Below are 15646 nucleotides of genomic sequence, written 5' to 3'. Positions count from 1 at the left end.
CATCATTTTACACTGAGACACAGAAATACAGCAAATTCTGAATGAAGCAAAACAAAAACCTTCAGAAGAAATTCACAACAAATATTTTAGAAATTGCTACAAAGTGTTCCCTAAAGCAGAGCTAGTCTGCCTTATGACTTATGATACTGTAAACTCATACTGAGTCAGGTGCTGCCCATGTAGTCTACAGCACCACACACATCAAGACCATTATTATACACAGCAGAGTCAGAGTCAGGACCACATCAAGTGCAGCCCTCATGTACAGCGTGCTTAAGGGACCATCAGTTCTGGTCCGGGAGGGCCGGAGTCCAGCACAATTTGGTGACTTTCCTGTTCAGACTGATCTGATTCAATTTATCAGTTAATTACCAAATTTACTGAATGACCCATGGTAGACCTAATCACTGGTCCACAATGTAATGTGTGTATAATGAAGAGAGAGAGAGAAAAAAAAATAGATGTTAATTAGTAAAGTGCATCAATTACACTGTATGGCCTATTCAATTGTGTGTATAAGCAGCTTTGGCTCAAATGAAAAGCAAAAGAATCTGTAAGCTGTTTCCAATATAATCTTTGTGAACTATTTAGTGAGGTGAAACAAGCTGACAAATGTTCAGTAGTTTGTCTTTTCCTTCTGGTTCGATCAATTCGGAGTTGTACTGTCAGATAAACCAAGGAGCTAAATCAAACAAAGCATGTTCTTCATAAACAAGTTTTTACACATTTTTAATACTTGACAGCCTGGCATAACTATGTCCATGTGTGGCCTGTATGGGTACCAGAAGGTTTTGTCCTTCCCTTCCTACCTGTATTGGTCCCTCATATGGATGCCCACTAGGGTTAGTAATGGGACCTGGAGGGGTTAAATATGGCCCCATCTGGGTTGTACATTGCATACGGGGCCTGGATAATGGGGTTAATTTGTGAAGCCCAACTGGGTCCCAGTAATAACCCACTCAGAGTCCATGCCCGCCGAGAAACCACCTAGTCCATGTTCCACCCATGTGAGCCCCACATGAGCATGTTGGCTGAGATTTATAGCCTCTTTCTTAGCATTGGCACCTAGGCAGTTAAGAATTCTTAGTCAGTTCCACCAGTTTAAATGGTAAGTTATGTGAGGCAGTAGGTCTGGGGCTTTTCAGTTCATGAATAGCAAATGTGTGCATTCTGCACAATACTGCAATGAAGGATTAGCACTTTCTCCTTCCATAACATTCACACTGCTCCAGGAGTGTGTACTCACTGCCCCTGGTCAGTACTTTGTATGTGTATGTGTTCACTACCATGGCTAGGTTGAATGAGGGAATTGAATTTTGTTAAGCATTGCCTGTGAAGTGTGTTCTACTCTAATTGTCTAGGGTCTTTGGTGCCCCCTCACACACACATTGATGACTATGCTCCATTTGCAGCTTCTGAAGTAGAAAATTATGTAAATTAGTATCTTAAAAATATAAACTAAAGTAAGTTAATTTGCAGGCAGCAGACTGCAAGCAAGTATGCAAGTGACAATGAGAGCAATGTAAGGTGTTCTCTGTCTGTCAGCATGTGTGTCCTGCAATTGGCTTGGAGAGAGGCAGCATTTACACTGAGGTGTGAAGCAGAGTTTACACTGGTAGGCTGTGCAGATGGATGGAACATATGCAGCCAGTTTTGCTGATGATCAGTTGGGGGTAGAAAGCAACTGTCAATGCCAAGATTAAACAATTAGCACAGAGTGTGCTGCTAATAGACTCCACTGAAATATGCTGCACTGAAGTGCAAGTGATTATGTTTTCTGAATGCCTTTTTTTTTTTTAGAGAGACTCTATTTAGGAATGCGGTAATAGCTGATTAATCTAGCTGGACTGCGGTGATCTAACTGGTGGCAGCTGTGTGAATTGGCCTTGATTGGTTGGAAAGTCGCTGGTTTGATCCCCTGAACTGATAGGACATGACAGAAGTGCCTCTGAGTAAGGCACCTAACCCCCAACTGCTCCTCGGGCACCACAGCTAGGGCTGTCCATAGCTCAGAGTCTATGTCTTTCTAACACACACACACACACACACACACACACAATCTTGTGTACATCTCAGCATATGATACGTTTCTGGTTGCTTCAGCCGCAAATTAGATTTTTTTTTTACATCCAGTCCATATCCAGGTCTAAGCAGCAAAAAATAATTGAATAGAGTGTATAGGACTGATACAGATGTTTTCAGTGGCATCAGCATCACTCACTGTGAACAGGTTTACACCAGATCATACTCTCACAGCTTTTTAGTACAAACTGGAAAGCAAAAAACAAGCAGTCAGGTGTCAGCCTAGAGCACAATAGGCTTTAAAACTAGCAGACAGAGGCATTTACTGCCAGAACACAGTTATATTCTCTCTCTCTCTCTCTCTCTCTGACAGACAACTCACAGCATGTGTCGTTTTTCCCATTTAGCCTCTGCCTCAGCGTGTGAAAGCGGTCTCTAAAGAAAAGTCCCATCGTGTCCTTCAGCGTCTGACAGTCGCTCAGTGTAAACATTGTTTTTAATCGATTTCAAAGTCCCTTGCGCCCCCATGTACTGAATTTTGAGGACTTTTAAGGGGCTGACAATCAGTGTGAGGATTGCAGCAAGGCTGAGAGCGGTTAGTTGAAGGAACAATCTGTTCCCTGAAACTGTACAAGGAAGCAACACCAGTAAGGGTGCCCAAAAGAGGAAGTTCCCACAGCCCGGTCTGCCTAAAGTTGTTTTAAAGGTGTGGGGTTATGCATTTTTACATGATCATGATGTCAGTCTCTAAAAAACTCGTGGGAAGCATGCCCACATAAAGAAACTGAAGGATGTTTCTGTAAATAACCCCATCACACTGTGTGGTACACTTTACTGGGACATTTTCACTGTGAATATCACTAATGTAGTTGAAATACAAATATTGCTATGGATCCACAAAGCCCCCTCTCTGCTCTGACAAACCAAAAATGAGACATTAATATATTATTAGAACAGCACAGCAAATCAGATTCATGGGCCAGTTCATTTAACAGTGCCAGAACAGCCACAGCTGGCTATTGCCAGACCAGTTTTGCCCCAAAATAGGAATGTTTTTCAAATGAGACCAAATGAACTGTCAAACCTTAAAATCCCAGTGGACACAGTGTAAAATATAAAAATTGTGTATGATGCTAAAACTGAGTGTTCTATTAAATGGACACCAAAATTTGGAAAAAAAAAAAGCAGGACAGAGATCAAACACGGTCTAAAAACCACTAATCAGATTGTCTGGAGACTGTCTGGGCCTGGTGCTAATATACTAATTACTACCACTGTTGTAAAACTCAAAAGGGGAAAAAGGAGTGAATCTGTAGAAAGGGTCAAATTTTCTGAATGATAACTGGTTGGATGGATAGACATAGAAACTAACCAAGTGGCGCAATGACAGATGAACAGGCTACGATAGACAGATAATTAACAGGTCAGCAGACACAGAAAGGTAAGCTTGCTTGCTATTTTTTTGTCATGCTGGTTAAGTAAGCATTATTTATCAGTTAGATTTTGCTTGCTGAGTATTTTTGACTGGACCAGACTGAGACTGTGCTGAATGGATGTGCTGCTACTTCTAAAGCTGCTTGACATTTCACAAAGCCTGCTGGTTTGTGTGGAACATTCTGCGAGGTTACCAGTCTTATGATGTCAAATAAACAGTTTGTGTTTAGCATATATTTCCATTTTTGTAAGCCAAACGTCAGTGAAAATGGAGGGAAAAACAAAGAAGTACAAAATCGGTGGTCAGTCACAAAAGTGTGAAAGGTGCATTTTCTGATAGTGGCATTCATTTCATGCCATGGAAAAAAAAGAAAGAAAAAAAACAGGGCTCTGTCTGCCAGTCTGAATGCTGATGGTGAACTGCAAAAATGACAACATTCAGAGGTCGGTATCTCCCAGTGCAGCTGGAACGGGCTCAGACACCTTATACCAAACCTGGTCTCATAGAGACAGTTAGAAATGGAGATATTCTATCGAATCACAGCATGTTTACGCCACACAGCTGTGACAGTTGCATGAGAGGGGTCTTGTCTCAGTGCCTGGCCCTAAGTCTTCAGTGTCGGAGCACATATTTATTTATTCTGAGCTGAAGGCATGAACGAGTGGCAGTTTCTCAGGCTTTGAAGAGATGCCATTTTTTGAGGCTTTCAACAGATGTCATCTTTGTTCTGCTCTCACAGGGGAACGGAGTCACGCTGACACTTTCCTGGTAAAATGAAGCAGGATAAGGGATGTGACTCTGCTTTTCAAATGGCCTCATGCCAATCAAAGTAGTATCATACAACTCTAAGGAAGTGATGTAGAAAAACATCTCAAAGCACATTAATAACCAACACCACTCAAATTAAGCAATAATACGCTCAAGGTTTGTGCTATGTGGGACATCTGGGGTAGAGTACACTAATGCCAACATCTCACATTCTAGCATGAACCCTTAAGTGTATTTTTGAGATTATACCACAGTTCTAATATTGCCATTTATTGTTTGTGTTTAAGATAAAGAAGACAAGAAACTACGCTTATCAACATTTCGCAAGGTAAAATAGTTCCACTGTGTCAGTCACCATGTTACTAAAACACCATCATCAGACTGTGACCCCTCAGTCATAACAGTCCCCCCAATCATCAGGGACATAAGCAACGGGTAAAACATTAGGCTATGTTACAGAATTTTTTAATCCATGGCTACACACTCTGCCAAAGCTCCTACATTTATGTGAAGTGGTGTTCCCGTATTCACTCTCTTTAAGCCACTTCCTATTGATTCATACAGTAGTGTTCAAAGATAGCTAATATGACTAACCAGATAATCACTGTTTCGGTATAAATTATATTACCACATGACAAACAATGTACCAGTTGATGCAGTAGATTCTTAGAAAACCAACATACTCAGCATTCATGATATGCATGCTCTTGAGTCTGTGTATTTGAATAATTAATTGAAAGGGGTGTGTTCAAAATGATAGCAGCGTGGAGTTCAATTAGTGAGGTCAATCATTCTGTGAGGAAACAGGTGTGAATCAGTCGGCCCTTATTTAAGGGTGAAGCCAGCACATGCTGTACATGCATTTCTTCTTGAAAGCCTGAGAAATATGGGTCATTCGAGACATTGTTCAGAAGAACAGTGAACTTTGATTAAAAAGTTGATTGGAGAGGGTAAAACTTATAAAGAAGTGCAGACAATAATAGGCTGTTCAGCCAAAAAGAAGAATAGCCAGAATGGCAAAGGCTCAACCAATGATCAGCTCCAGGATGATCAAAGATAGCCAAGTTACCTGTGAGTACTGTGACAGTTAGAAGACGCCTGTGTGAAGCTAATCTATTAGCAAGAAGTCCCCGCAAAGTCCCACTGTTCAAAAAAGACATGTACTGAGGAGGATGCAATTTACCAAAGAACACCTCCGCTGGCCTAAAGAGAAATGGAGAAACATATTGTGGACTGATGAAAGTACAATTGTTCATTTTGGGTCCAAGGGCCGCAGACAGTTTGTCAGACAACCCCCAAACTGCAGTACACTCTAAAGACGAAGCATGGTGGTGCAAGCATCATGATATGGGCATGTTTCTCTTACTATGGTGCTGGGCCTATTTACCGTATACCAGGGATCATGGACCAGTTTGCATATATAAGAATACTTGAACAGGTCATGTTGCCTTACGTTGAAGAGGAAATGCCCTTGAAATGGGTGTTTCAACAAGACATTAACATTAAGGACATTAGCATTAAAGACATTAAAACCCTAAACACACCAGTAAACGAGCAAAATCTTGGTTCCAGTCCAACAAAATTGAGGTTATGAAGTAGCCAGCCTAATCCCCGGACCTTAATCTGATAGAAAACTTGTGGGGTGACATCAAAGTTGCCGTTTCTGAAGCAAAACCAAGAAATGCAAATGAATTGTGGGATGTATTCAAAGCATTCTGGGCTGGAATACCAGTTGACAGGTGCCAGAAGTTGGTTGACTGAAGCAGTTCTAAAAAACTGTGGTTATTCAACTAAATATTAGTTAGTGATAAAAAAAAAAGAGTTTGTAAAGACAAATGCAGACACTGCTATTTTTTTGAACAGCCCAATTTTCATTTTTTGTTATTTTCTGTAAAGTAGTTAAAAATGATATACATTTCTTCATGGTTTGATTTGGAAAACAGTATGCAATGTTCCCAATGCATGGAAATAAAAAACTACTATAAAGATTTTCTGCTTTACTAATGTTTTATTATTAGTATTATTATTTATTTATTTATTATTATAAAATAACTGTATTATTTTAACACAACTGTATAAAAGATAAAAAAAACAAAATAATTGAAATAAACCTACGGTATCATTTATCATTATAAAGGCTTGTTCTAACAAGCATTCATTAGTATAAAGCCTACTTTGATCTGTTTTTTTGACATAACTGATACTGACAATTTCATGCTGCAAATATTTCATTTAAGATTTGCATGCCAAAGGTGTTCAGTTGGAATCAGATCCAGTGCCTTTCCAGTCAATGTTGGATGTTGCCATTAGAAGGGCATGAATTGTAGGCATGAAGGCACTGACCTGGACTGTAAAGTTAAGGCAGGTTGGGGCCATGGATTCATGCTGTTGTTCCTCAAATTCCGACCCTATCATCTGTGTGCATCAGCAGAAATCCAGATTCAGCAGATCAGGCTGTTTTTTTTAATATTCATATACAGTTACCTTAATACATATACGTTTCTATAGGTTCATTTTAGTTGTTCCGAAAGGCTTACATGGTTATTAGGTGGCATTATGAACGCCGGCATTCAGTAAAGAGAAGTTGAATGTTTCTCAGTTCTCAATGTTTTTTTTTAATTTACTGTTCAGAGCACTTCAACATTTCGTGTTTACAGTAAAAACAATAACAATCAGAAATAGTGTGCGCATGCAAGTGTGTGTATAATGTGAATACTACAGGAATGATGTCATAAAGAAAGGCCACCCTGTGTTGTTTAGGAGAACTGTATATTTTATGTGTTATACCATATGTGTCTCTGAAACACACATACCAGAACAAGACTGAAGTAGCAAAAGTTGTACCAAGCAACAGAAAAAAAAAACACTCTTAATAATAAAGGTTCCTAAATGGTTTTTGGCTTTAATGTTTGGTTTCTATGAAAATCGGTTTATTGGTACAGAAGCTTTAAGGATATAACAATTTCTAAATGTTTAAAAAAAAAATGAAACAATGTACTTACATTTTAAACCATCACCCCTCAATCTGTTCCAATTCTCTTTCTTTTATTATTGTTCAAGGAAATCACTGGCAATCAAAAAAATAGGCATTTTGAGCAGCCTATCTGAAAAGCGAAGGGTCAGGGAGTGTATTCACGCCCACACGCTTAAATAATTGTGCTTTTAATAAATTAATCATAAATCCTAAAGGTGGGTGCATTTAGGGGGATGTGCAGACAGCAGTGAAAGTCCTACTGAAGAAGTCTTCAGAATTTAAAACCATCTCAAATCGGAGAATATGTGCAATCATTATTCTCTTTGCACACACGGGGCAAACATTATGATATTAATATTCACTTATGAACACAAGGCACATATTCAGGCACTGCTTATTTTAGCTGTCTCTAAAAACATATCGAGTCACTACCACATTGTATCGAACCCAATTCTTTCATTTTATTTGTATCATATTGTTACACTCCTAGAACCACAGTTCACACATGATTTTAAGACTGTATGCTCTTAACTCCCCTCCTTCTCATTTCTTTTCCTCTGGGAAATCCTTTCCACCTCTTCACCCTGGTCTCATTGTCCATCAAGGTCTATCGGCTATATGCACTGCCATGGCAACCACGGCTGCCACTGTAGTTGTTGTTGTTGTCGTCATTGACAGGTGAGGAAGATGAAGTGGGGTGCAAGGAAGGAGAATGCGTCCTGATGTCTCCAAGCCCCCCTTCTGCTAACACATCATCCGTTTCCATGGGAACGTGGGAGAAGGGGAAAAGAGGAGACAGCTGTTGAGAGAGAAAAGGACTGTGAGCCGTGTCTGGAAGGGGCGTGTCCTGCTCCATGTAAGTTTGTACAGTTCCGCCCTGTGCGGTAGAGGGTGCTGTGGTGCTCTGTGTGTGGAGGTGCAGCTGCTGGGTGTGAGTATGTGAAGATGAACATGCTGCCTGGGGCAGAGAAAGAGTGCTGCTGGAACCAATGGAAGGAATGGAGAAGGAGGGTCCCGGGGAGGAGGTTAAACGACTGCTGGCCTGAGACTCCGCCCCAGTCTGTGAGCCGCGGTGAATGCGGTGGCTGACGATGATGTCATTGCCAAAACTGCCCATAGAGGCCATTGTGGTGCTCTGCTCTCTCTGGACCACTGCTGTCATGCCCCCTTCTGCAATCAGCCTCCGGATCCGAGACAGAGCGTCCTCTCCCATCACAAACTCCTCCTGTCCATCCCCTAAACATAAAGGGAGGGGAAGAGGGAAGAGAAAGAAATAGATAGCTAAGAATAGTGACACTTAGGGGTGAGTGGCATGACGAGATAAGGTACTTGACGATTACCCTTTATATTATACATTATATGGTATACTGTAAAAATCATCAGCACCTAAAATACTGAATTACATAGAGTTTGCAGGACAACACATTTTGGTTTCTGCTAAATAACTTAATAACAATAATATTAATAATATAATAACAACAACAACAACAACAATAATAATAATAATAAGCCAGACTCAGTAAGTTTCTGTTTAAAAATAAAATGTAAACTTTATTTAAAAAATTGAAATGCATTCAATAGGCTGGGTAAACTGTAACAAATGGAAGGGTTAGTTGTAAGCATTGCTAAAGAGTCTGAAATACAATTAGTGAAAAGAGGCTGTGCCAAACATGGTAAATGTATATTAGGTAGAAACACAAATATCAATATAAAACTGATATATTATTTACATGATGTTTATATGTTTATGCTTATTTTTATGATGTTTATTTTATGATATTTTTTATGTTCAAATGAATCTGTGAATACACAAAAATCTTTTGAATTGAAATGGGAAATATAGACTTCTGTCAATATATTTATTTGGGAGTGCTTAGCCTTTACATCCACAAAGAGGGTGATTACTTCTCTGCTGGACTTTACCGTTACCATACAAAACACATCAAATCCATGTCTTTAGAGTGAACCAAGAAATGTGTGTGTGAATATGGTCAAAATTCATAGATGAACTTGCTATGAGAATATGGGCTGATGACCAAATGCACTTCCTTAAATTGTTTAAAAATCCATGTTAAATCTTAACCTAGGTTAGTTTGTGGCCCACTCTCTTTTTTTAATGAATTCTTTCCAATTGTTTCTTGTATCAATAATGTTTTACTCTACACTAGGGTTGTGAATCACCTTTGGGAATGATGTCTAGGCTCATCACTGTGGTCCATTAAACTGGCTTCAAATATTTACTTTATTGAACATATACAAGTTCAGAATTTTTACAGCTTAATGAGCAGCTAATGTACTGAACTGTGATGTATTGAATTTGGGGGATTTTTTTCTAGTACTGAAGGTCGGAGTACCAAATTGCTGAACCCCTAGCAAAATCATTTGCAGATGATGAATTCTGTAAGAGAATCAACTGGATTTGACTCTTGTGAGATAAGCAGTAATTTTCAGCCCAGCCTGCAGATGCAAAACATTAAACCATCAAATCACACTAATTACATGAGTGTAATTACATGAGTCAAAAACAGAGAAAAAAAAGAGAAACTGCCTTTTGCCTACTTTTCCCCCAATGCAAATTCATAAATAGCTGATTTTAATGTTTGCAGTCACTCTCATGCTCCTTGCTGACCCAGCATGCACACATATGTCCATCAACATTTCAGCGCTGAGGAGCATGACGCACTGAGAGCAACAGTCACTTTGTGCTACCAAAGTGCAAAATCTTCCATTAATACACTTCGAGATGCACATACATACAACCTTACAACCATACAACTCTAGGGATGTATATTCTGATTCATTTTGATATCCATAAAGGTTGTTTGGTGAAAAGCAAATTTGGTGAAATGGACCATAGCCATAGTATCAGCATATAATTAAAAAGTTCCCCACTACAACTGATCAATGCATGCTTCACCCACAACTGTTTTGTCACACTGCACAGGTTTAAAAAGCTGTAGACGATGTTGGCAAAAATCCTACAGGTCAGTTTAGAAATAAACTTTCTTCCAGTCAGCAGCATACTTGGCTCAGAAATATAATAGCATTGTATTTCAAAGGTGTGAACTGTAATACTGGTAAGTAACTGAATGTCAATACATAACATTTCTTATTGGCAATTTTTACTCATAATACATAGAAAAATGTGTGCCAAAAGAACACTCAGGGTGGTGTCATAGAAGTCCTCATTCCTGATCCTGGAGATCTACCACACTAGAGAGAGATCAGATCCCACTCCTGGCTCTAATATCCAGAAGCCCCATGAAGGTCTTGATTACCTGGATCAGCTGTGCAAGATGAGGGTTGGAGATAAACTCTGCAGGATAGTAGAATTATAGGACCAGGATTTTATTTCTTTTAAATCAAATTAAATCAATTTGTAAATTACAAATGCTGTTGTCACAAAGCAGATTTACAGAATAAGTAAACAGTAAAGCAAGTTTTATATTTTAAAATTGAAAAGGCAGTACAGAACAATTCGGAAACAACTTGTTTTGGGCAAACTCATCATGCAAACTGGGCCACAATAATGTCTGTTTACAGTGGCTAATATGCTGGTGTGAGAATGATGTGGTGGTGAATTAAGATTACAGGGATGTTACATGACATCCATATTAACAGTGCGATCTCTACACTGAATATATTTTGAACTGAACAACAGCTTCTAGGTTCTAGGTTTTTGTTGTGGACTACATTAACTTGCAAAGCAATTTTGCCAACTTTCTGTAAATTTGGCCTCGACTTTAAAACATCCGTGCAGTGAAAACACACATACACACTAACTGTAGAGCAACTAAATGCTATTGAATGTCAACACATAACTTAATTTCAGTCAATTAATGCATCTCTTAAATCCCTGATTTCTTGTCATGTAAAGTGATGAATACAGTAGTTCACTTATAGGCCCACACTTCAAAAGGATTCTTTGGAGTGGCGCCACAGAAGAACCACGTTTGGTGTCCAAAAGAATCTTAAACTCAAATAAAAAAAAAAGAACCAAAGGTATTTACTCTGTCATTGCGCCACTGACTCCTTTTGGGCACCTTTATTTGGGAGTGTACCCAAACAATGATATCAGCATTTGGATACTGGTATCTGTGTTCGATTACCCCTGCACACTCCAACCAAACATACTCTATCCTTTCTGTCATTGTGATTCTTCTCTGTTAAGGCCCATGAAGGATCAGTCTGATTGACAGATTTCAATACTGTACAATATGGAGGCTTTCTCAGAAAACTTTAGCTTCCAATGTGTGCCCCTCTGAACACACAATGATGGAAGGGGTGTTGTGAGTCAATTTGCTCTGAGCTGAAGACAGAGCGGCCTGTGGTGTGAGGAACGTGTGTGTGTATTGATTAGCACCGTAGCAGAGTTTGATGGACAGTATGGGGGCTCAGTGACTGCACAGTGTGTTTTCCCTTATGTGAACACATGCTGAATGGCTTTAATCTTAGACGAGGAAAGACAACAATTAAGTATTTCTAATTAACAGCCTCTACATGTTTGATCTTTTTGAAAGGGTGTTTGACTGTCTGCTGGTTTGGACAAAGTGTGCATTTGTGTGTGTGAGCGGGAGAGTGAGAGAGAGAGAGAGAGAGAGAGAGAGAGAGAGAGAGATAGAGGAGTTGAAGGATTTCAAATGCTTGCATCAGAACTAGAGTCTCTTTTAAAATCCAGTGTTTTATTATTAGTAAATATGATTTATGTTATCTTCATGCATTCTCTACCACTAGTCAGTGCTGTGCGTGTTTGCAGTGTTATCTGTACTGGTTATGCAAAGATATGAATCAGTCACTGTTGCTGTAGTAGGCAGCACTTTATATTTAGTGATTTTATGTTCAGATCTAGTATTACCGGCACCATTGCCAAAAGATGAACAAACAGCTACATAGAACAGGCACCACTGAACTAAAACTTGGCACATACTTCCCTGACAAAGACAGCAGCCCTTCCCTTTAATGTTTAATAAGGCTTTAGAAAGCATAGAAGAACCCTTGGATCATGGACAAGGACCCTAGGAGCAGTGGCAACACAATAGACAGAGAACAACCTACTAACTAATCAGGCTGCCATATACCATGACACCCTGATCACTGAGTGCAGCTCTAATCTAATGCCAATATGTATGTGTTATCCATCATACAAGGAAGGCGCTATGGTATCTGAGCCCAAACATGACAGACTTTCAGCTGCCTCCCGTCTTGCATCCCACACCATCTTCCTTGGTGCATGGATATAATATACTTTCGGTTCTTTTGCTAACAGCGTTTTTTGGCTTTGTTAACCACTGTATTCTGATTACATTCAAAGTGTTAGAAAGTGCTACTACTAAAGTGTGTAGTTCCAGTGAACTGCAAGTTTGGTCAGAAACCAGATGTGTTTCAGAGCATATACATTTGTTGTCATGGTGTCTTGTTGGTAATGATTCTCTTCAGGGAATGGACAAGCTGTGTGTGTGCATTTGTACAAGTTTGTCAGCATTGGATGCAATGTAAAGTAGCTGTCTAGCTCTACTTTACCAGTCTGGGGGGATGAAGTAACCTCACATGTCCAATGAACGTACTGACTGAATAATTCAGTACACCTGACCTGACGCCTATAATTTGCCATCCCTGGCCTGAATTGAAGCCGCAGATTGCTGCCCAGCTCTGGTTTTTAAGGATTTATTTGAAGTCTGTGAGTCATTCTGATTGCAATGAAATAAGATTCCAGAATAGCATGTATTACAGTAGTAATCAAACTTACAGCACAGCAAATCCAAGCAGCCTTATTCAGCCAGCTGCACATGCTTACATGAACAAACATATACACACTGATAATACATACAAAGAGATGCATGTATGTAAAAATATAGCCTAACTTAGTGTTGACTCCTGACATTCTTTCCTATGTGTACCATCTGGCCGTTGCAACTGTCTTGTCTTCAATGTTCCTACGCACTAGCTACGTACTCCACTACTCTGCTTCTGTTCCCTTCACTGGCTTCCTGTAGCTCCCCACATCAGATTCAAAACCATAGATGACTACCTAGCCACTTCACTACACACCTCTTGCACCAGTACCACCATCACAGTCAAGCCAGAAAGTCTGCACACACCTTCTGGGCTCTGGCTGACCCATTCAAGGACATTCATCGATGGTGCCCAGTTTCCCCCAGATGTGACCTTATGGACGTTTTTAAGTCCAAAAAAGTAACTCAATCAATTGTAGAACAAGTGTGCAATGTAATAAAATGTGGAGGTAAACTATATATCTACACTGCTGCATTGTCGTTTTGATCTGCAGAAATTCGGAAGTGAACACTGGCAACTTAAATACTAAGAATAAAAACAATAATTAAAACAGCTTCCTACTTGTGTAATCAGTGTATTATAAGTGTGTAATCAGTGTATTATCTGATTAGCTTATACACTCCCTCTTGTACATCTTATTTTAAAGATGTAAATAATTATGGCTAACTTCAGAATAAATTACTTGGTCAATATAATCATGCCACCAACCTTTACAGGCTCTGTAATCTAAGTATATTAGTGTATTTGTATGTGCCCACTCATTAATAAGGTACCTGTCCTGGCATTAGGCTCTGCAGTTGGGTCTGGCTCATCCTCCTGAGGTTGGCTATGAGGTGGAGTCTCAGGAACGACCTCTGAAGGTGAGTCACCAGGAAGGTCCAGATCCTCAATGTCTGTAGATTTAAAAGTATGCATTTTTACTACATTCAAATACAGCAAGGAGAAAAGCTAATTAAATGGGATAAGAGAAAACAGAAAACAAATACATAAAAAAACAATTCACAATTCATTTTAAGAATAAAAATAAAAAAACTAACAAATAAACAAATAAATGAAGTGAATTAAACAAGGAATTCCAGTTTAGCTAACTAATTTAAAGTACAGCCTCCACATGGGGCAGTTACATGTAACGCAATGTTACCAAGCCTATTAAACAGTGAGACCCCACATTTCCACATATACATTCAAAAACTGTCAATTTCATTAGCCAGTTTCTAACTACAGAATTAACCACATTTAATCAGACTGGTATTTGCTGTTATACTCTGCTGTCAAAATACATTTTATTATAATATGTTTGACACATTCATTAGTTTTATCACATTCATTTTTAATTACACATTCTTAAGTATTTTGGTTAGGAATGTTAGTTTGATTTAAAGAAGATTTACTGATTCAAGAACTCCCCTAAAATGAACTATGTTTGCACTGATTTGCCAGATTATACTACCACAACTACCATTCATTACAAATGACCCCACCAAAATGTATAATGCGGAGACCTGCGCTTCACTAATGCAGTGTTGCTTAATCATATTATAAGTAATGTAAAGACTCTAATTAATAAATTAATAAAAAAAATAATTAAGACACAAAAACAACATAAAAACAGTGTTATGCTTGCACCCACAATTTGCTATGTTCTCTGTTCTTTAATCCAGATATGCCAACTTTTAGTATTCTATTTAAAATGAAAAACAACCTTCAAATCAAAGTGTATAAAATTTGTAGACCTTTCAGTGAAGTAGCTGTAAAGGAAACTTTTATGAATATTTACATATAAATGACCTAATCATAAATCACCTCTCTCCAGGTCCAGCAGGCTCTGTGCTTGTTTATACTACATATGCTAAAGGAAGCACATTTCACTGCTAGATCAGCATCTTTGATCATAAGACCTGGAGACGCAAACTGGATTGATGACCAGTAGGAGAATGCATCTATCATCTAGCCAATAATGAATTTTAGGGACTTTGTCTTGTAAATATTCATAAATAAAGTGTGTGAATTAAAAATAAAATTAAATGCTACAACATCAACGATTGTGTTTTTACAATTAAGCTCAGTAATAAAAAAAAATGAACTGGGCAGATTTATTTAGAAGTTGGAAACCATTATACCTGTCCATACCTTGTGTAAGTCCTCCTTTATAAACCCCCGTCTTTTATATGCTAATTTTTATCAGTAATACAGTGTTTGTATTGTTGCTCTTAGTTACATGATTCTAACACTTAATTTGCCAGTTTTCTTATCCCTTACATACTGAATGTGCTTCATAATGTCAACGTGCAAGCTGACAGAAAATAAACAAACAAAAAAGGTTCAATGAATATAAGATCTAAATTCAGGTAGCGTTCAGGGCTTGATTTGCAGTTTGATCAATACTTGTTTAAATTCTTACTATGCACGCCTCTGCTTCAGAACAGAAAGCCTAAACAGAAAGTTTTTCTATAAAACAGAATAAACATTTAGTAAGGCAAAAGATCAGACTGCATTCAGATACAGAAAATATCTTCCATGGAAGCAGCTCTGTCTAGCTATCTGTGAGCAGATCCCCCAGAAGTGTGTGTGGTTTTTGTATGCAGGTGTTAATGCAGGTGTTGCATTAATATATGCAGGTCTTGTATTAATGCGTGTGGTAGCTGCCCACTGAC

The 15646-nt window shown here is 38.7% G+C and overlaps 1 protein-coding gene across 6 annotated transcripts in view; it reads right to left on the bottom strand.

Moving 5' to 3' along the window:
- Positions 1 to 7635: 7635 nt before the first annotated feature.
- ambra1a (autophagy/beclin-1 regulator 1a) overlaps positions 7636 to 15646 on the bottom strand; it is a 93182-nt gene continuing 85171 nt past the window's right edge. For 5 of the 6 annotated variants that reach the window (XM_072671018.1, XM_072671022.1, XM_072671023.1 and 2 more), the window contains 2 exons: positions 13766 to 13885; positions 7636 to 8435 (listed from right to left, as the gene is read on the bottom strand). In XM_072671018.1, coding sequence (XP_072527119.1) covers positions 7807 to 8435; positions 13766 to 13885 — 749 coding nt within the window. In that variant the 3' untranslated portion in view covers positions 7636 to 7806. Of the gene's footprint in view, positions 8436 to 13765; positions 13886 to 15646 lie in introns of those variants that run through there. The other variant, XM_072671024.1, reaches the window with a different exon arrangement.

This window comes from Salminus brasiliensis, chromosome 25 (genome assembly GCF_030463535.1).
Source record: "Salminus brasiliensis chromosome 25, fSalBra1.hap2, whole genome shotgun sequence".
In the NCBI taxonomy this organism is placed as follows: Eukaryota; Metazoa; Chordata; class Actinopteri; order Characiformes; family Bryconidae; genus Salminus; species Salminus brasiliensis.
This window is presented reverse-complemented; position numbering and strand designations above follow the sequence as displayed.